The sequence below is a fragment of the Rhagoletis zephyria genome, unplaced genomic scaffold, assembly GCF_001687245.7.
Source record: "Rhagoletis zephyria isolate East Lansing unplaced genomic scaffold, Rhagoletis_zephyria_1.1 Rzeph_scaffold_00212, whole genome shotgun sequence".
Lineage (NCBI taxonomy): Eukaryota > Metazoa > Arthropoda > Insecta > Diptera > Tephritidae > Rhagoletis > Rhagoletis zephyria.
The window spans coordinates 303,839-327,488 of NW_016157296.1; the positions used below are offsets into that span (position 1 = coordinate 303,839).

At 37.7% G+C, this 23,650-nt stretch overlaps 1 protein-coding gene across 1 annotated transcript in view; it reads left to right on the forward strand.

Moving 5' to 3' along the window:
- drl (derailed) overlaps window positions 1–23,650 on the forward strand; it is a 74,086-nt gene that overhangs the window by 27,588 nt on the left and 22,848 nt on the right. Inside the window, exon 2 of the mRNA XM_017609307.1 lies at window positions 4,783–6,154. Coding sequence (XP_017464796.1) covers window positions 4,783–6,154 — 1,372 coding nt within the window. The remainder of the gene's footprint in view (window positions 1–4,782; window positions 6,155–23,650) is intronic.

Sequence of the window (23,650 nt, forward strand, 5' to 3'; positions counted from 1 at the left end):
CCGGAGGGCTTAGTATAATACTCAAACCATTAGAAAATTATAACCAAACATTACAATATGAAATCAATCACATATTCTTGGAGAAAAATTGGAGTTATTGGAAAAGGGGCGTGACACCTCACATACAACCGAATTTTTCACACTGTATATCTCTGGGCGATGTGGTGTAGTGAAAGCAGTGCGCGCTTCCACTCCGCAACGCCTGGGTTCAAAGCCTGGTCAAAGCAACATCGCAAAAAAATATAGAAAAAAGGCTTTTCCTTAACAGCGGTCGTCCCTCGGCAGGCAATGGCAAACCTCCGAGTGTATTTCTGTCATGAAAAACAGCTTCTCATAAAAATACAATCGCCGTTCGGAGTCGGCGTAAAACTGTAGGTCCCTCCGCAAAGTGTAACAACATCAAGGCGCACGCCACAAGTCGGAGGAGAAGCTCGGCCAAACACTAACATATGTGTGTAAGCGCCAATCTATTATTATTATACCTCTGGAAATGGTCATGATAGATTACTGAAACTTGGTATGGAGGTACTATGTAAATGAAATCAATCGCATACTCTTGAGAAAAATTTGAGCTATTGTGAAAGCGCGTGGGCCCTCCCATACAATACGAATTTTTCATACTGCATTTCTCTGGAAGTGTTCATGGTACAGCACTGGAACTGAGTAGGGAGATATATGATATAATTCGCATACTCCTGAAGAAAAATTCAGACTAATTGAAAAGGGAGCGTCCCACATAAACCGAATTTTTCATAATAAGTATCTCTGGAAGTGTTCATGGTACAGCACTGGAACTGAGTAGGGAGATATATGATATAATTCGCATACTCCTGAAGAAAAATTCAGACTAATTGAAAAGGGAGCGTCCCACATAAACCGAATTTTTCATAATAAGTATCTCTGGAAGTGTTCATGCTAGAGTACTGGAACTTGGTATGGAGATACTAAGTATATGAAATCAATCGCATACTCTTGAGAAAAATTGGAGAAATTTTTGAACTTGGTACGGAAATATATAAAATCAATCACATACTCATGGGGAAAAATTGGAATGAGTGGAAAAGGGGCGTGGCACCTCATATACAAACCGAATTTTTCATACTGTATATCTCTGGAAATGTTCACGGGAGAGTACTGGAACTTGGTATGGAGATATATGAAATCAATCCCATACCCATGGAGAAAAATGGGCTCTTTGAAAAGAGGGCAGGGCAAAGTACAGTAAAACCCGCTTAAGTACCTCACGCAAAATGTCAGCTTTTTGAGGTACTTAGGCGGGTTGGGTACTTAAAAGAACCCGCTTTAGTACCTCGATGCGGGTACCTAAGCGAACATAATTATTGATGTAGTTACATCTTCTTGTTAACTTGCATAAATATGTAAATCATTGATGGAAACATGAATATTTAATGAAGTATACGTGGTTTAAAACCAAGTTCGTAGCATTATTTAAATGGATAAACAAATAAAAAAAATGTATTAAAAAAATAAATAAAGCAACGGTATGTAATTGTTATAAGAATTATATTCTTTAAAAAGTCATTTTATATATACATAATTATACTTACATACAAACAGTGTCGGACATATCATTTTGGACCAAATTCAGAAAAATTTTGTTTGCCAGCTATGTTTATTTATTAATTTTTCAGATTTTTCAATTAAAATACAGTTCATTCCTTAATAAATACCATATAAACCTAAGTTTAAGAATTTGTAGAATACTAAAAAATCATCAAAATTTCAAACTTTTCCTCATTTTTATTGCCCATTCAATTTTAGTGTAATAATGTGCAAGTTTCAACTGGCTAAAAATTACCGTTAATTTTTTTGCCGAAGTTGTGTAGCGTTGCCACTGAATTTCAGAATATGTAAATATTTTGAGGAATCTTAAAAGAGCACTTAAAAGGGGAAAATTATAAGTAAAATGGTAAATGGGGTACGTAAAATTTAGGTACTTAGGCGGGTTGGGCAAATAAGCATGGAGGTACTTAAGAGAGGGATTTTCTTCAGATTATATTAAAAAATTCACGGTGCACAAAAATATTGGTTACTTAAGCCCGCTTAGGTACTAAAGCGGGGGTGTACTTAAGCGGGTTTCACTGTACAAACGTACTGACTTTTCCTTATCTTTGAATGTGTATATAATTCTTCTCTAGGTATGTTTGTGAGTGAAATCCTAAATGGCTGGAGGGATTTCAACAAAGTTGTGTGTGTGTGTTTGAGTGGGTCTCTGGATAATTTAGTTTCACAATTTTACCCGGCAGTTGGGGCTGGAGTTGAGTTATTACTAAAAATCTTTTTTTATGATCCGATTTGACGAATATTCAAAACATGTATTGGAAACGGTAAAGGCAGTCCAATTGCAAAAAAAAGAGCTGTGAGGTGATGCTGAGGTCGAGTTATTAAGTACTAAAAAAGCGACAAGTGAGAAAAGGTGTCGTGAATGTCAGACTAAATCGACCTGTTACACCNCGAGTTATTACTAAAAATCGACAAGTGAGAAAAGGTGCCGTGAATGTCAGACTAAATCGACCTGTTACACCATTGAGTATATCGAACTCTCTTGTGTTACGATTGGCCCAATGGATGTGATTTGCCAATATTATTATGCGTTAAAGCTTCACTCGGACACATCTCAAATCAACACCTGTCGAAATACCTTATAAGCCAGTTTCATAAAAGCAATTTGATGAAAATTTATTTTATTAATTGAATTTAATATAGAACCTTTACAGAAAAAAAAATAATTGTTCACTTAAATTGCTTTCGTGAAATTGGCTTTTAAGGTACATATCTCATCTCAGTCTATGTATGTATATTGTATTTCTGTTGAACAAGGATACGCATCTATTTTGAAATTGCCACCAACTATAAGATAAAGTTTCTAGGGCAGATTCACTATAGATCCGGATCATTGTGCCGCCAGGGAACTTCTTCATGAACATAACACTTTCGTTAGGTTATTTAAGGCGGTAAACGACCACCAAACCATAATCTTAGCCGATGAATGTGCCAATAGTCATCGTAAACGTGGACTGTTGGAGAAAATGTTGGCTCAAAATGGTTAAATGAAAAATCTAATTTTGGGCGACACGAAGTTCGCCGGGTCTGCTAGTAATAATAATAATAATAGATTGGCGCTTACACATATGTTAGTGTTTGGCCGAGCTTCTCCTCCGATTTGTGGTGTGCGCCTTGATGTTGTCACACAAAGCGGAGGGACCTACAGTTTTACGCCGACTCCGAACGGCGATTGTATTTTTTTGAGAAGCAGTTTTTCATGGCAGAAATACACTCGGAGGCTTGCCATTGGCTGCCGACGGACGACCGCTGTTAAGAAAAAAACCTTTTTCTATATTTTTTGCGATGTTGCTTTGACCAGGGTTTAAACCCAGGTGCTGATGAGTGAAAACGCGCACTGCTTACCACTACACCACCGCGGCCGACAGCGGGTCTGCTAGTATATGTACAAATATGCCAATAATGTTACCAATAACGAGTTTTTGGGAAATATTTTAGCCTTTGCCCCATAAACTATAGAAGTACATTTTAAATAAACGAAAACAGTTTACTATTAGTTTTAGGGTCTAGGACAGTGCCCGCCAAATACTTTCCTGGGAAACGAACTATATTCGGCTTTTCACATGTACACAATCGGCTTCTTACACGTACACAATCCGAACGTCAACCGAAAGAGTAGAAGAGCAACAAATTTTATTTAGTTGCATGCAAACAACAGGCGAAGTAAGTTGATGACGCATTATTGTTGAATAAAGTAGGTACACTGAGCAGAATGAATGAATATTCATTCAAAAATTTTAAACACAATTTTTCGAACATACACCCCTAGAAATAGGTATGTACCTATATGGTCCCAAGTCGTGCTTTTTCTTCATATTAAAAGAACTTTGTGAATTATGTATTTTTTTTTAATACCAGACTAGTCCTCAATTAAAACATACAATATGTTTTGTTATTTATCTTTTGGTTTAATCGTTATTTTAAATTGTTCTTAAATGTCAAGTTTTACCTAATTTTAAAATAAATATATATTAGATATATATATTTTTATTTTATTTCTACTTGAAATCAACGAAATTTTCTTTTGATATTCTGAGTGCTCGAAGCACGTTATCTTTTTTGCTCAGAAATCCATACTTAAATTATAAAAAAATAATACTTTTGTACAATACATACAAAATTTTACCAACTTTTTCCTTTCTTAGGGCCGTTAACTTTGATTATATGTTTCTATGTTGTTTAGATCTAAAAAATAACGCACAACGAAAAAAATGGCAAAAAAACATACCAAAGTTTTTATAATAAGTAATACAACACAGAAATTTTTTTCCGTGCATTACCACCAACACTTTCTCATTTTTTGTTTCATAACTAATACATTCTCATTTTTAGACTTTTCTCTTTTTGGCGGGCACTGGTCTAGGAAAATCGAAAAAATATAGTATTGTCAGCTTTCACATGACCAGGGATGACAGCGCAACTAGTACCACATGAGTTCCAACCGTCCAGCTCTGCATACCTTTTGTAGTAGTTCAAAGACAGTTCTGAAATTTGTAGGGCGGAACTAGCGCTTTGCCAAATTTGCTGCAGGGTTTCCTTCCTTTAGATTGCAGCGACCATAAACCCGCGTGTTAAGTCGCGTACTCCATTCACAATTTTTGTTTTCTCTTTCAGCCTTTTATTTTATGCTCTCTACTTTGAACTTCACTGGAATTTGTCGGGACATTTTAATGACGGACGTTATCTTCTCTCTTGTAGGTGTCTCAGCTGAGCTGTACTATGTGCGCGATGGCCAAGTCAACGATTATGCGATCAACTTTGCCGTCCCCGTGCCGGCGAACGTCAACGAGATCTCGTTCACGTGGCAAGGTCTAGCCCACCATCCGCTCCCATACAGTGTCAACATTATTACATCAGAGCCGTTCGTGCTGCCGCGTCCAATGTTGAATATTTCGCGAATCGGTGAAATTCCGCTGGAGCCACAGACATTCGCTGTCAGCCTAAAGTGTTCTGGTACGCGCGACGCTGAAGTTGAGGTCACCATTGCCATCGAAATAATACTGGACAGAAAGACGAACAATGTCACTGATCTGATGTTCAGAAGGAAAAAAATTTGCCTTGCCGGGCCACAGGATGAGGGCCGCCATGGCAGTGGCAACAGTAGCAGTAAAGGTGGTAGCGCCAGCAGCATCAATATGCACATTAACCAACCGGGTGAAGGTATTCGCAAAGACGCTACCGTCGGTAGTGCCGCACATGAAACGGAAATCGTTAAGGTGGGCGAGGATAGTGTGAGTGGGCATGTGAGCAGTAGCGACGGGCAGCATACAATAGATGAAAATTTGTTGGATGGTGGGCGGTTGAGTGGAATAGGCACTGTGCTGCATGACTTCGATCCAATGCTGAAAGAGACTCTGGCACCACCGTCTAGTGGAGTCACAACACTTATTGTGGGTGGGATCTTAGCCCTGTTGCTGGTGACCACACTTCTCATTATCGCCTATTGCGCCAAGGGCCCTACGAAGCGCCAAAGCCATGGTGTACATCTCATAAAGACATCCAGTTTTCAACGTTTGCCGACCATATCATCAACCGCACATAACTCCATCTACGTGTGTCCATCAGTGATTGCGCCAACTTATGCGACTCTCACGCGACCATTTAGAGAGTACGAGCATGACCCCGAGGAGTTCAATCGACGCCTCAACGAACTTACAGTCCAAAAGTGCCGCGTCCGTCTGTCGAGTCTGGTTCAGGAGGGCACATACGGTCGCATTTATAAAGGCACTTACAACGACTGCCAAGAGGTGATGGTCAAAACGGTCGCCCAACATGCTAGTCAAATACAAGTTTCACTGCTGCTACAAGAAGGTATGATGCTGTACGACGCGGCCCACCCTAACGTACTCTCCATATTGGGAGTCAGTATTGAAGATTTCACCACACCATTTGTGCTCTACCCGGCGGAAAATAATACACGAAACCTTAAGTTGTTCTTGCAAGAGCCGGCATATGCGCGGAATGTCACCACCATCCAGACCGTTCTCATGTCGTCGCAACTCGCAATGGCTATGGCACACCTGCACAATCACGGTGTAATACATAAGGACGTTGCGGCCAGGAATTGCGTGTAAGTAAAAATAGTATGCGTTCCTTATATCAACCCCTTTGCGCGAAATTATCGTACGTTCAATTTTTTCTAAAGGTGTAGAATTATGAAAAAATGCGAAGAGTCCGGTCAGTCAAATTCAATATGGTTATTGTAAGAATTTATCTACCGCCAAAAGTAGTTATCTAAAAGCGTAGACAGGTGGCAGCGTTGCTCGGGATCAACTCGTTAATTCGTAATTATCTCGATAATTAACTGCAGTTGATACGGATTAAGTCCTAGGCTTGATTCCCAAACTTAACTCGGATCAAGGGAATATTCGATGACCAAAACTCAGAGAGCGTAGAATACAGAGAAAGTGCAAAACTGTCATGGACATATACCTTTTCATCGGTAATGCAGTCACCATACAAATTCAGATAGGAATCCAATTAAAATTGAATAAGAACTTATTTGAATTAATACGGTGACTACATTACCGACGACAAGGTGGATGTCCATGCTAGTTTTGCATTTTCTTTGTGTTATACGCTCCCCGAGGAAGCAAATGCCAACTACTTAATCCGCGGTAGCCGAGTGGTGAGGACTGCGTTCTATAAGCCTGCAGGTCCCACAGTCGGTCCTCGGTTGCAGCGAATTCGAGGGATGAAGACGTCTTCACCTTTGAAAGGCCACGATAAAATCTTTGCTTCCACTACGTTCTTCATCAATTTCTTAACTGCGAGTCGCCTGCCGATGCAGAGTTTTGGCTCATTAATATTCCGCAACATGATAATTGCCACACCTTTTTTCAATTTCAGTATAAGGGGTAACCTCTGGAAGATCAATCGAGTTCAAAAATTCCGTTTGATAATTAACTGCTTCATTTGCTGCCACAACGGTGTTTATCGACGTACATTTTTGTTATTTCAACACTTTGAATGTTGGATTGAAAAACATTATTGAGTTGATAGACATCCTTATTCTTCGCGCAAAGAATACCTCCTTCACTGAGCTAATCGTGATTTCTATAATTAACTTGAATATCCGGAAACATTCTTTCGATCTGTTCTCCTCAAGCGATTTTTATGTGCCATAGTGCACTCATCCCAAACAATGAGTTTACATTTTTGTAATAAGTAATTCTCCCGTACCGGATGTTGTTGAAATATTGCACGTGGGAGTTTCGATGATTTGTATAAGCTAAATGAGAAGTGCTTCTACCTGGCAATTATGTCGCAGATATTCCAGACGAACCGAGAGCTTCGGCTACGTAATTTTTTCATCTAACCGTTGCCACAATCTTATAAGGAATGTTTTCCTAGTTCTTTTGCACATCCAAGAAGATGTTCCCACAACTGCGTCATTTATCATTTGCATCTGCTTATTTGGCGCTGTAACCGCATAAGCGATTTCGGCCGAGTTCGACAAAGCACGCCAGTCGTTTCTCCCTGTGCCAACTTACGCCAATCGGAAATGCCACGTGAAGTCAAGTCCATATCCACTTGGTCCCTCCATTTCAGTGGGCGCCTCCCTCTTCCTCTGCTACCACCAGCGGATTGCGAGTCGAATACTTTTAGACCTGGAACGTCGGTTCCCATTCGAACGACATGGTCAAGCCAGCGGAGCTGCTGTAAATCTCATAAAACTCATCGTTCCATCGTCTGCGTTACACACCGTCGCCAACGCGTAGGGGCCTGTAAATCTTCCGTAAGATTGTTCTCTCGAATACTCCAAGAGTCGCCCCGTCAGATGATGTCCGCGTTATATACCAGCACAGGCAAGATGAGTGACTTATAGGNTGTCTAATTTCTCGAAATTACAACTGGCAAAAGTGACGTGGGTGCCAAGGCGCGAATGCTCTGACTCTTTGTTTGATGACAGGAGCTACTTCGTCTTGTACTCGTTGATCACCAGACCCAATCACTTTGCTTCGTTATCCAACTTGGAAAAGGCAGGACGGAGTTCGAGGTTTTTATTACCGATAATGTCGATGTCAACGGCATACGCCAGAATTTACACGCCCTTGTAAAAAATTGTTCGTGAGTGGTTCAGTTCTGCAGCTCTTATTATCTTAATATTTGCATCATGCGATCATAAAAATGCGAAGCAGCTCATCTAATTTAGCAAACAAAAAATTCTGGAAAAAGTGGATATTTTTATNCATCAATGTAATTTAGTTAAATTTTAAAATAGGTGGCAACCCTTCTCAAAAATATTTCCAAGAGTTATCTTTCTTAAACTTCTTTAATTTGATACCCATATTGTAATATTTCATTTATCTTATCTATTTGACTGAGTTAAAGTTTTCGNTGCTCGCTAGAGTAGTTCTGCGTTGGATTTCGATGCCGACATTATTATGGTTGTTATGCTGGTTCCTAACTAAACAAAATTGTCTAATTTCTCGGAATTACAACTGGCAAAAGTGACGTGGGTGCCAAGGCGCGAATGCTCTGACTCTTTGTTTGATGACAGGAGATACTTCGTATTGTCCTCGTTGATCGATCACCAGACCCAATCACTTTGCTTCGTTATCCAACTTGGAAAAGGCAGGATAGAGTTCGAGGTTTTTATTACCGATAATGTCGATGTCAACGGCATACGCCAGAATTTACACGCCCTTGTAAAAAATTGTTCGTGAGTGGTTCAGTTCTGCAGCTCTTATTATCTTAATATTTGCATCATGCGATCATAAAAATGCGAAGCAGCTCATCTAATTTAGCAAACAAAAAATTCTGGAAAAAGTGGATATTTTTATGTAGATGTGTATTAAACTAAGGTAGATTCTTGATAATTTAAAGTTGGAAAAACTCAAAGCTCAAGCAGGCACATTTTTCTACTCGCAATATATGGCGCCAAATGAAATTATTTGTGATTAAAAGTTAATAGTTTTATAGTGTTAGGGAATGGTGACTACAATTTTAAGTTTCCATTGAGGACTTTTTAAACAGCTTTCATGGGATACTTTCATCTTTTCGTTACGGTTTTTATTATTTTTTCACTTGTATCAGTAGTTTTTTATATATTTTTTCCATTGCGAAATTTGTATAGCAACCCTTCGTTGATAATATGATCACTTGGTTTGATACGATTTTGTAAATTCTTTCTTCGTTTAAATTGTTCAGCTTCTGGATAAGTGGAAACATTAAAAAAAAAGTTATCTAGTGAAGCTTTCCCTAACAATTTGCGTTTAGAACCAATTATGTAATATTTCATTTAGTTCCAATATTTGCAGTCTTTACTTTTAGATAGGGCATACTCCTACTGAAAATATTTCTCAAATTCCTTTAGTTTTGAACCGATATTGTAACATTTCTTTTATTTTACCAATTTAATTGAGTTAAATTTTCAATAAGGTGGCCACCCTCCTCAAACATATTTTCGACCCAAAATTGCAATATTTCATTTGTTTAATCAATTTAACTGAGTCAAAGTTTTCGAATAGGTGGTAACCCTCCTCAAAAGTATTTCCAAAATTCTTCTTTCTTACACCTCTTTAATTTGATACCGATATCAATTAAATTGAGTTACATTTTCAAACAGGTGGCAACCCTGCTCAAACATATTTTTGGCTGTAAGTCTTCTTTAAAATCTAAGGTTTGATACCCAAATTGAGGTATTTCATTTATTTTATCAATTTCACTGAGTTAAAATTTTCAATGAGGTGGCAATTCTACTCAAAAATATTTCTTAAACCAATTAAAATTTAATATCTATATTGTAATATGTCATTTAGTTTATCAATTGCGCTAAACTTTTCAACAGGTGGCAACCCTCCTTTCAAATATTTTCGACTGTAAGCTTTCTTAAAACTCTTTAGTTTCATATCCACATAGCAATATTTCATTTACTTTATCAATTTAACTGAGTTAAAATTTTAAAATAGGTGGCAACCCTCCTCAAAAGTATTTCAACAGTTGTCTTTCTTAAACCTCTTAAACTCCATATTGTAATATTTAATTTATTTCATCAATGTAATTTAGTTAAATTTTAAAATAGGTGGCAACCCTTCTCAAAAATATTTCCAAGAGTTATCTTTCTTAAACTTCTTTAATTTGATACCCATATTGTAATATTTCATTTATCTTATCTATTTGACTGAGTTAAAGTTTTCGACATATTTCCAACAGTTATCTTTAATTTGATACCCATACTGTAATCATTCATTTATTTTATCATTGATCCTGGTATTATACTGAACAATACAAAAACAATATATTTAGATCGGTTCAGCCGTTCTCGAGTTTTGACGACCGTGACATACGAACACAACATTTTTATATATATAGATAGATAGATACAGATTCCTAGATTAAGATTACTCAAATGCCTTTAGTTTGGTACCGATATTATAACATTTCATTTATTTTCCGAATTTAATTGAGTAAAATTTTCAAACAGGTGGCAACCCTCCTCAAACATATTTTCTACTGTAGGTCTTTTAAAAGCTCTTTAGTTTGCTGCCCACATCGCAATATTTAATTTGTTTTATCAATTTAACTGAGTTAAAATTTGCAAATAGGTGGCAACGCTCCTCAAAAATATTTCCAAAAGTCTTTTTTCTTAAACCTCTTTAATTTGATATCTATATTAACTAATGTAACGAAGCCTTGCACCTAGTGTGGCTGTGTTAGTATGTGAGCGTATCCACCGGATGTGAAAGCAGCTAGCTATAATTTCGATGATTCTTTTACACACCATACAACACTAAAGGGGTGAAACTTCGCTAGCCCGGCGGTTCGATAAAGCAGTTCTAAGCGGGCGTTTGCGTGTGCGTGTTTGTGTGTGTTGTGTGTGTTATGTGTATGTGTGTGTGGTAGGACAACTTCAAGTTGAGTAAGAACATGAGAAATGAGTGACCACTGCGGCCAGCCGAAGTGCAATAAAACGGCACTGAAAGAGGCTGAAGTGAGTCAGAAGAAAGTTACGGTGCCGAGAAAGTTCAAGTGGACGCGAGTTTTGAAGTGTGAAAAAAAAAAAAAAAAAAAAAAAAGGTGCTGTGTTAAAGTTTTGTAAGAAAATATAAAACGGTTCGCGCAAGTGCAACTAGCGGTTTTTAGGTTCCGTGATTTTTGGGTACCGTCAATTAAACGGGCTATTATTGAATTGTTAGACTAAAAGTATTTGGAATTTGAGGTAAGTTTTGATGATAGCCACATTGAAATTATTTTAAATATAGGGGACTTAGTGTGAATTTGCGTAGGCAGGTACATACGCATGTGCATATAAGTCCTAATGTATGTACGCACAGAACTGCGTATACAAAAGTATATACATATGTACATGTGTATGCATAGCAAGGCCAGTGCAGATGGAGATTAATGCTAAGAAAAGTCCCTAAGAAAAATTATGCAATGACAAATGTACGTAAGACTTTTTTAATATCTTCCAGGTCGCCGGTACGGACGTACAAAAGGACTTCAGTAGAAAAAGTACTCAAATACACGCCACGACAACCTGCTGTAAGTGCCCCCGACACATAGCACATCCACGAGCACTACTTGCCACAGCGCTAGCAAAAGGCACCGATAGCTACGACGATAACGTCGAAGAATTTAGCGAAGTACTACACACATCCATATGTACATGCAACATTTGCTGGGAAAACAACAAGTCTTTACAAGGAAGTACGGATATAAATACCCATACCTACATACATACACATACGTAAGGAGATATTTCGGCATCACATCCGCAAGCGACAAAATACAGGAAACAAAAGGGCAAAAACAACAATAAAACGATCAGCTGGCCGGATTACATAGAGGTGGGAGCGGGTCAACGGCCGCTGCACAAAATTCGAACACTTGGAAGCTGGAGGTACATAGAGTGAGGGAAGCTGAAAAAGTGAAGAGCAGACTAGAACTCACCTGGAACAAGTAAGCAGAACTGGGGAGAGTGGGCTGAATTGCAGTGAGCGAACATTCGCCAGCACCAGCCACGTATATATGTACATACATCGTCGCGCGGTCAGCAACGGCGAGATCGCCCAACGAAAGCCGATAGCAACCGCGCCGCCGCGACCAGCAGCGCAGCAGAACCGACTACGTCACCATTGCTTTTGGTTGTTGCTGTTTTTCGCACGTTTTTTTTTGTAAGGGATTTTTTTTGAAACCATTTTTTTTTTTTTCAGTAATTTGCACTTTGATTAATTTGGATTTGTAACTTTAATTCTTAATGACAACTTGCGACTGTGTGCTTAGTTTTTTTCTTTTAATGCCGATTTTGCTTATTTCGTTTGTTGCCTTATTTTACCTTATCACACCATTCGCAATTTCACTTCGCACTTGATTTAACTTTCGTACTAGCAATATAGTTTGGGTTTTTTTTTTCAATATACGTATAGTCGGATAGTTATATTTCTTATTTTTTTGCAATCCGAGTGAATATTTCTGCTTTTTAATTTATATTTACGCAAATCTCAGAAATTAATTGTCGGAAAGCGTACTGCACGTGTGACTCGCTCGCTGCCCGCAAACACGAGCGAGTGACCAAAGCAACAAGTAGCGCAGGTCGTCAGACCTCAGCTGGCCGCTAATACCTATATATCTATGTATGTGCATGTATGTCGATTTCCAGCCCTTTTCAGCGTCCTCTCTACATGTTGGTACCAGCATCGTGGGAATGCTAAAGGTGAGTGAGAAGATAATTTAATACACACCTACTTATGTACATATATACATATATATACATACGTATATAATATATATTTTTTTTTGTTTTGGTTACTGCGTTCCATAGTGCTAAATATTCGCGGCTATTCTTCTTTTGCATATACATACGGAAGTACATATGCGTATGTTCATTAAAGCACTAGAAATATTGAAATAGGGGCATTCACATAAGCATATTAAATCAAGAAAATAGAAGAGAAATTGCAATTTACTAAGTTCTGAAGTGTTTATCCCGCGTTTGAAGTCATTTTTAATTTAGTTAAATATTTTTTTTTTTTTTTATTAATTCCATCCCGCTTTATTAGCATAGCGAACTTGTATTTTTTTTATACATTTCTGCACATATATCAATATTTTTTTAATTTTTTTGAGAATTTTTGTAATTAGCCTAACTTTGTTGAGACTTTTGCCATATGAATTTTGATAAGCGAAATCAATTGTTTTTGAATTCTTGAATTTCCTTAGATGTAATAGAGTAGGTATACATAGGATTAAAGATTTTCTTGTGAATATTTAGAAATAAATCATAACTATAAAATAAAAACAAGGTCAATGAATTTACCTGTAATTTTATTGCTATCCAGTTGAGAGGTTAAAGAGTCCTAAAAATGGAATGGTAAACCTATAGAGTTTGGTGTGGGTGTTACACTCAGGCCTAAGAGGGGACGTGAGGGCACTGACAGATTGACAGGACAGGTACAGGACTGATGAATTAGTGGACAGACATACAAGATCAGGACTAGGGGGCGTTGCAACGTTAATAGGAGTCGACGCAACGCCCATGGCTGCGTATGCGAGGCACGCAGAGGGGGTGGGACGACTCCACCTGACTGGACAGGCCTTCTTCTTTAGCTATCACGTTTTTTTCTGTTTATGTCATCTCGAGTTCTTTTTTTTCACTGCAAAGTACAGACAGGCATGATTTTTTTGTTTATGTAGGAGTAGGTAAGGTGCGCGGAAACAACCCCCCCGTACGGCGAGCTAGCCTGGGCCCGCAACCATGCCTGGAAACCGCCTCGCCTTAACCAACAGTCATCCCGCATAACAATGGCGCCCAACGGTAATAGCCCAATAGTTTTTTTGTATTTTCCCATGGTTTTCAATTATACTCTTAACTCTTTTTCTTCTTCTATTACTTTTCCCGCTTCCTTCTTCTTAGCTTCTTTTTTTTCTATTTCTGACCTTCTATCGGACGAGTTAGGGTCACGAAGGCATCGTCACTTTCGGCCACCGGAAGTGACTAGTGCTTGAGTGACTAACCTGGGGGGAGTGAACATCACAACTTCGAAGTGCCTTCGTTGTTGTTCAACACACTGATGAAGTGGGATTCGAAGTTGTGGTGTCACTATTAGTTCCGTTATTTAATTTAGTGGAGACAAGCTATGAGCTACCTAGTATGCGATCCAGCACCGCGTACTAGTGAGGTTCATAGCGAGTCTTCACAGGGGGTAATGGGGGTAAGTGTGGCATCCACCGTTGGAGCTACGGCACTGGCGGTTGACATGCCACACTAGATTGAAGAGTAGGTAGGGGTTAGGTGACTTCAATACAGGAAAAGTACACACGGACTTAACGCTCTCACAATGACCTCGCTGAGTGTAACACCACCCACACACCAAAGCATTCATTATTACATAGCAACAACAAATATTACCGATACTTGTGTTTAAATACTTACTTATAAAATAAGATAAAAGTAAACGAGAAGAAGTAAACATTAATCCGGTTATTTAAACTGAAACAAATATCGGCGTTTTATTTTTTTTTATTTTTTATATATTTTTTTCCTCCCATTTCTTTCTTCATATTTTTTTGTTATTATCCATTGTAATGCTTATTTTAGTATTGCATGCATATTATTCCCACCATCACAATAATATATGATTCTTATTGTTTTTTACTATTACATATGTACATACGGTAATCTCTGAATTTTTTCCCGTCTTGGATTTTTTTAAATTAAATTAAGGATTCTTTTATTTTTATTTTCATGCTTAAACTTTGAATTTGGATTTCAGCTTCATTTAAGTACTTTAAGGGTTTCTGCTCGGATTAAGTAGTTTGTTCGAATATTATTTAATTTAAATACTTGAAGTGAGTACAGATTTTTTATATTTTGTTTTGATTTTACCTTAAAATTTCTAAGCTTAAACCTGAATTTTAAGTTTTAAATTTTTTTTTGCACCCTTCACAATATTTTTTTCCTTTTATGGTTAAATTTTTTCTTTGAATTCGTGAGTTAAATTTTTCCTAATTGTATTAATTTTCATTTCAAGCGAATTCGCGATTGGATTTTCATAAACATATTTTTGTTTTTAAGGTTAGATTTGTTTTATTTTTTTTTTTTTCAGTTTAAAATTTATTTGGATTTACCTTGAGTTACTTTCTTGGATTTTTGAGTCGATATCATTTCTTCTTGGATTTTTATCTAGTTGCTTCGATTTTGAAATTTGAGTTTTTGGATTTGGAGTTTTAAATTTTGAATTGTGGTTTTGAATTAGACTTGAATTCCTGAAGGGCGGAAGTAAGATCTTAATTTTACTCCGATCGTGAGTTGATGGAAGAACAAGAGGGCGAAGAGAGAGTGATTGCAGGAGGACTAGGTCTGTTTGATTCGAACCGCAGGGTTACTAGAAGCGTAGCGAGAGCCCTTGAGAATCAAGTGGTTGGTTCTTTATTCACTCAAATTGATACTGGCATTCCACATCCGGTGGACTTTCTTCCCACCGACTATTTAAGTAGGTGTGCAGCGCGAATTTTTGGGACTGCTAGCCAGGAGTCGCGCCAACCAGCAATAAGAGTGACCAGTGAAATAGATTTTAATTCTACGGATAATAGTCTCACTTTCTCAAGGAAAATTGAGGAACTTTGCCAGATGTCTGAAGAGGAGAATTCGGGGTCAAACATGCCACAAGGCGATCAAAGACCAGGAGGCTCAAAGTCTCAAAGTGGTGGGGCGAGTTCTGCATCCGTCAATGTCGAGCAGCTGAGCCGTATGATGGCGATGATGGCGCAACAAAACGACATGATGGCGGAATGTATGAACGAGGTCCGCCACATGAGAGGCAATGTTGCTAACCTCAACAATAGGGTGGCAGAAGTGGAGACGTCGGTGCGAGCCCCTGGGAATGCGCCAACCATGGCATCGACACCCGAAGCAACAAGGCAAAACCCTACAGCGGACCAACTGAGTGCAGGAAAAGGGTCCATTCATGATGGCAACACGCGGTCAAGCAATGAATCAAGGGCTTGGAAAAAGGTAGACCTAGAAAAATGGCATATTAAGTTTGACGGTACATCGAAGGGTATAACAGTGGAAAGTTTTATATTTCGGGTAGAGAAAATGCGAGCTCAATATGACATCTCCTACTACCAGCTGTTTACTGATTTCCACTGCTTGGTCACCGGGAGCGCCCTGAAGTGGTACTGGCAAGTGCTCGAAGACCATGCCGAAGATCCGGACTTCGGGTACGTTGAGCTTAAAGCCGAGTTGCTGGGCCACTTCAGGACTGCTGAGTCGGATTATGAGGTGATCCGAGAGATTATGGAGAGGAAGCAGACTCCGCAGGAAACCTTCGAGGAGTTTTATAGTGATGTACACAATTTAACCTTCCGTCTCAAGAAAAAGATCCCGGAACACGAACTAGTGGGAATTATTAGAGGGAATCTCAAGCCATATTTGGCGAATTTAACTTTTGCGTCCCGAATGACTACTCTCGCGGAGCTGAAAGCAGAGTGTAAGCGCGCTGAGAAAGTAATCAAAGAAAATAGAAACAGGCCAAAAGCAGTGAATGAATTAGAATTTGTAGAACATACTATGATAGATGAGAAGATAGAACAGAAGGTAGAGAATAAGAGTGTGGAAGCAATGGGTAGGACTCAGTATAGTAAACCCCAACAGGCAGTGTCAGTTCCCAACAAAGTGTCCTCGTCCGTAAATCCAAACGTCCAAAAGCCCACGAACCATTCCTTTTGTCCGTCCCCTTTTCACCTTATGTTGTGTTTTTCGTGTGGCTTACCTGTTGACCACTATGTAAAAAACCCACTTGACGCCCAGAAGGAAGGTAAATGTAAGTCTAAGTTCCACAATATGGTCTGTTTTGCGTGTGGTGATGATTCGTCCTTTTGTGTATACAAACCAAACCCGGGAAACCCGAAGCTGGCGGAGATCGCCGGGAACTCTTGCCAGCAGAAGAACCTCCCGGAGACAACCCAGTGATTAGCCCATTGAGCGTTTTAAAGAGAGAAGTAGGTAGTGGGGCAGTTAAGGATAGGTTAAGATCAGTAGAGCATAGGACAACCAAGAGTCTACACACAAGGAAATTAGAATACGAAGAAGCGCGTAGACGCATATTTTGCGAAGAAGTGACCATGAGGAAAAATAATAGGAATTATGAGAAAATTAGGAAAATGAGAGAGAGAAAGAAAAATCTTAAAAGGATTTGTAGGAAAATTATATCGACGATAGTGACATTAAAGGGGGATAACCGCTTCTTCGCGAAAACAAAGATAGGCGGGCAGGATGTTGTAGCACTCTTAGACTCAGGAGCAGGTGCCAGCTGTTTGGGAAAGAACGCGGAAAAACTCCTCGAAGGACAGGAACACCTCATAATGCCGATTAAAGGCCAAAATATTCGTACGGCGAATGGAGGGGAGACAGCGGTAGTAGGAGTTGTTACACTGCCCGTTCTCTGGGATGAAGCGAATAGGGACCTTGAATTTTTAATAGTACCAGGACTACAGCAGGAAGTTTACCTTGGCGTCGACTTCTGGCAGGCATTTGGTATGAGTGTTGTGACCAAGGGTGTGACTACGAGTGTGAACAATGCTGTTATTGAAGAGCTAATACCCGCTGAGGGTGACCTAACATTCGACGCGGTACAGCATGACTTGACCCATGACCAGACTGTGGCCTTAGAACGGGTCAAGGCCCAATATCCCTCCTTTGCGGTACTAGGGTTAGGCAAGACGGATAAAGAGGAACACATAATAGAGGTCACCAATGACAATCTCCCGGTGAAGCAAAGGCATTACCCTATCTCGCCCGCAATCCAGAAACTCGTATATGCAGAACTAGACAGGATGTTGGAGATGAGCGTGATAGAGGAGAGTAATAGCAGCTGGAATTCTCCTGTTTCGCTCGTGGTGAAGGATACAAAGAATCGGCTTTGCTTAGATGCACGAAAGGTAAATGAGCGGACAGTAAAAGATGCGTACCCACTCCCCCATATTAACGGCATCTTAAGCAGACTGCAAAACACTCGTTTTATTTCCGCAATTGATGCGTAATTGTTATTTCTAGCTTGAAGGGCAGAAATTCTCCCAGCTAGGATTTTGGGTTTATTCGTCTTCTTAGTGCTGATTTAATTTCATCGACTGTGTTAATAGTACCTGGTAAAACTTCTCACGCTTTTCCCTCGAGTTTTGATTTCAGAAAAGATATAAAAGCGGGCAATAGGTTACCATCAGTCAGGTCTTCAATTAGATTTACTTTGTCTATAAAAGTTTCAAGGGCTAGTGGGTCGCCACTGTAATTTTCGCGGATGATACCAGCACACATGATTATGAAGGATTTCTTTTGCTCGACTGTGGCTATGTCTACGTTTATTTGTGTATTGAATTCGGTGTTTAAATAAGAAATATCTTTTACGCCTTGCGTACTAATCGCTGCTTGGATTGACGAACCTCCTAATTTTACTTCAACTTCTTTTGAGGGTGGTAGCGAGTTATCAAGATCTCCAATATCTGGTATAATAGCTCCTACCTGCATCGGAGTCGAGATATCTTTAAATTGTCTATGATTGAAGGTAATGACGAGCTTGACTCGGAATATAATTTTTCATTTAAAATTTCGCTATCGTCTTCAACGTCTGTCAACACATCGTTTTCAATAGGCAAAAATAAAGTTATATCAGATAGCACTTTAATTTAGAAGAGCTGTTTGCTAGTAATTCTCTACAACGCGAAAGCTTCATCAAAATTTGACATTTACACTATTGACTATTCGCGTGTTGTCACAGTCGTCAATTGTCATTATCGTGTCACAGTCCGTAATGACAAGCGAAAAACTCGTTTTATTTGCCAATTGCGGCGAAAGTTTCTCTGTAGTGAAACAGCTGTTCTTTGTCTACATTTAGTTTGTTCTTTTTTAAGTGCCACTGCAACATACTGGATTTTTTTCAAACAAAACACACCGCAATGGATTACGAAACGCCGGAAATGTGAATAATTTTATAATAGGAAAATTCATTTCATTATACCCGAGCGCACTTGTGCACAAGGGTATATTAATTTTGTTCACATAACGGTTGTTTGTAACAGCCAAAACGAATCGAGATAGATATTGACAAATGTATACATAAATGCTTAGAATGAATAGAGAAATCGATTAAGCCATAACATAGGTTTTAGCGTTGCCACGTACTCAATAGATCATCACAAAAATAATTGCAATTGTCACTGTTGGAGCTTTCAATTTGCTCTCTGCATACCATAACATGACAATTGATTATAAACATGACAATAGTTATATCGACGAGTTTTGTCATTGCACGAGAATAGGGCTGTTAACCTAGTAAAAAACACACTGGTATTTTTACAAAAACTCGTTCCTTGGACGTGTTAGGATACATTGTATATAAGTGTATTTAGTAAGGATTATATATAAGCTATAGAATAGTATTCTGGGTTATAAAGAAAATTTAATGTTGTTGAAGAGTACACAGTAGGCATTATAGTGAGTAAAAGACAATATTTTTAATGGTGATAAAAAAATATAAATACGCTGCAAACATTGCTGAAGAGTTAAGAAGAGCCATTGAAAATATTAGTTACTTATAAAAATATAATGTAGTGGTAAGTTTTAAAATTCTAATTTTCCATTTCTTTATGTTTTTGTCACCCGCCGTTGGTTTGACTTCTTTTGTAGTATTCTTGATCTTAGCACCGACACCTTGTCTTTTAATTGTTGTAACTCTGCTTTATATCTCTCTTGCTGGATATAGTCGTAAACTTCGTTGTTGAATAGCTTTTTCAGCATAAGTATGTATGTTAAAGTGTCAACTTGTCGCTTTACTTTATGCCATAAGCAGTGATCGGACTTAATAAAAATTCTCTGTAGTAGATTCTGGAAAAAAATGTGATAGATTTAGAAAAAATGTGGTAGATCTCCAGTTTTGGATCAAACTTTTTACAAAAATTAAAAAGAAGTTTCGCCTAAACTGAAAATTTTTTAATTAGAATCTCTACGAAAAACTTTTAACTTGGGTTTTGCCGGTTTTGACAATTCTCAAGGAAAAGTAAACAACGCCTTAAAAACTTTAGATGCACTGTAATGTGCTAATACTTAAAAAAAATCGCCGATCTTTTACAATTTCTTTATTAGTTCTTTTTATAAATCATATATTTTGCATTTTAACACAATAAAACCACGTTTCCCGACGAAAATTTTATATTGAAAAATTTAGAAAATTCACTGTTTGAAAGTTTCTTTTCTCCTCCCATTCAGCTTTGTTTACTTTTACTTGAGAAATCCCATCGCCTCCGAAATCTTCTATACTATCATTCTTGTTATTAGGGACACGAATTTCTATGCGATACGATACCACATCGACATTTTTGCCATTCGATACCGATAATTTTTACTCGATAGTTTTCAAACGATATATTTTGGAATCGGGTACCAGAACTCTTGTATCATATCGAATCGGAAATGTACATTACAAAGTTAATGTGAATAATGATATATTGTATTGGGCATTTCCAATCTGGCGTGGCATGACATTTTTATGACAAAGGTTTAGAAAATAAATAGAAAACGTCAAAACTTAAAAACTCTGGGAATTGGGCAAAACTATTTGTATAAAACTTTTTGTAGTAATAATAATAATAACAGATTGGCGCTTACACATATATATGTTAGTGTTTGGCCGAGCTTCTCCTCTGACTTGTGGCGAGCGCCTTGATGTTTTCACACAAAGTGAAGCGACCTACAGTTTTACGCCGACTCCGAACGGCGATTGTATTTTTATGAGAAGCTGCTTTTCATGGCAGAAATACACTCGGAGGTTTGACATTGCCTGCAGAGGGGCGACCGCTGTCTCAGTTTTCGAGACATCCGGATGAAATTTGGTAGGTGGGTGTATTTTTATAATTTATTAATCATTTGTCGGAACCGGAAGAATTGGACCACTATAACATATATCTCCCATACAACTGATTGTTCAGATATGAGATTTTTCGTTATAACTTCTCCATTTATGCAGCTAGGAACATGAAATTTTGCAATACTTTCACCCATTATCAACAGAAAACTTAGAGTGAAAATTACAAAGATCGGGTCACTATAACATATAGCTCCCATACAACTGATTGTTCAGATATAAGATTTTTCGTTATAACTCCTCCATTTAAGTGGCTAGGAACATGAAATTTGGCACTGTTGTCACTCATTATAAAAAGAATACTTTTAGGGAAATTGGCGAAGATCGGGTCGCTATAACCTTTAGCCTCCATACAACTGATTGTTCAGATATGCCGTTTTACTGTAAAACTGCTTTATTTGGACTGCTAACACAGATAAACATCGTAAGCTATTCTATAAATATTAATACAAAGTCTACTGAGAAAATCGTCAAAATCTGAGCTGTATAATCTTTATTTCTTATACCACTGATTGTTCAGATACCAGTTATTACGATATATCTCCTTTATGTAGGAGTCTAAACCCATCAAATTGTGTTACCAGTATACATACCGATAACACAGCAGTGAAAATCACTTAGATTGGTGCTATATAAGGTATATCTTCCATACCTCTGATTGTTTAGATATGGTTTTTCATATGTTTATCTCCTCTATTTATGTATTCTGTAAATATATAATTTTTTTTAAATGCAGTAATCTATTAAAGTAAAATTTTCAGATACTCATGAAAGGTATGAAGCCTTCGGCATAGCCAAAGACAGCGCTGCTCTTACTTGTTTCTAAAACTTTTTGCTATGTTGCTTTGACCAGGGCTTGAACCCAGGCGCTTCGGAGTGGAAGCGCGCACTGCTTACCACTACACCACAACGGCCACCTGTAGTAATATTTGAAATATGTAAGGTTAATTTTCCAAATTCCAAAATGTAAAAATCTGTCCTGCTTTTCTTATCAGCCAAAGTATCTCACGTGACGTTACCGTACTTAAATTTCTATTGAAAGTTTTCTTGTTAATATTGTTGTTATGAGTTTTAGCCTTAGCTTGGGTTCCATTTCTTGCAAATCTCTGTCGTACTATAACCTTCTTACTTACTTTGGATTTTATATGTAAAGCAATATGGATATATTTTGCCCTTTAAAGCCCAGAAATGTGTTCTACCTTAGGTTGCAATGTGTCGCGTCTTCAGTGATGTAAAGTGTTGAAAAATTTTTTGAGATAGGGCGTTTTCGAACTGGCTGCCGAGATAGGTCGATCTTCCACTCAGCCATCGATATGTACATACTTTTTAAAACGATATGCACAAGTGTCGCTGTTAGGTAAATTGTTTTTTTTTCCACGAGATGTCCGCCATGGTTTTGAATTGTGCTCTGCCGATAGAGTTGCCAGATTTTTTATGCGTGAAATCTGTACGTTAGGCCTTTTCATGCCGAAAAAATAAGTACTTTTCAGTACATTTTTATTCGAAGCAAATTTATGAATGTAAGTAACAGAATACTTTAAAACGCCAGAATACTTGTTCTTGGCAATATTTTGGTACCTAAATAAATAAAGATATATAGTTCATAAAAAATAAGTGTTATTCATTATACACATTATTGTACATGATAAAAACATTACAAGGTAAGTTCATTCTCTCAATTCGTCGGCCATGATTTTTTTTCTGACGTTTGCCAACATTTTAAAATCATATAAAATTGAAAATAAAAAAAATTAAATTGTTCACAACTGTTGTTGTTTGAGATTGAAAATGAGAATGTGTGTGTGAGTTTGAGTTTTGCATTATGAAATTATATTGTTGGCAAACGTCAGACTGCCTCTCAATGGTTTTACCTTGTTATGTTTTTATCATGTTATTGTACACAAAAGCCAATAAATTATTTAATATTTATGACATTTTTGAATAACAAAAATGAGATCATTTCCATTTTCAGTGTTTAAATAGTCAAAGTATTCTATACATTTCATTTTAGAATTAATTTTAATTTGAAGTTCACTTTCAAAAAAAATTAATTAGAAGCCGGTTTCTCTCTTTGCGTCGGAAAGCAAGCTTTATACTCAAGATCCTCTCAGTTGCTTCGTTTGAGAGTTGTATTGAAAAAAAAAAACAAAATTACATATTTGTTAAAAGTGTGGAAAAGTACCACTATTTAAGGACTTCATCTATATTTCCTCATGGCTTAAATTAATTTTTTCAACTACGCAAAGTTTTTGAAAGTCTAATAATTCCCTAAAAAGGGTATCTAACTCTATTTCTTGTAGGCAAAACTCTTTTACAATGTCAGCAGAAAAAAATTTTGAGTTGTAGGCAAAATATTCAAATTTGTTCTTATTAAAAATAAAAAAAATCTAGGCAAGAGACAACATGCGAAACAGAATTTCCTGCAGTGTATGCGAAATTCGTAAAATAAAAGGAGTAGGCTATATTTTCGAATACAGAAAGTCAGAGAACGTAAATGCATAATAAATAAACAAACGCTCTCTGACAACGTAAGTCGCATCAGCTGACATTTTTATACCTTTCATGAGCATGAAATGGTATTATAACTTTGGTCCGATGTTTGTAAGTACCAGAATAAGAAGAGATAGACCCATTAAAATGTATACTTAAATGATCAGAACGGCGAGCTGAGTCGATTTAGCCATGTCCGTCTGTCTGTCTGT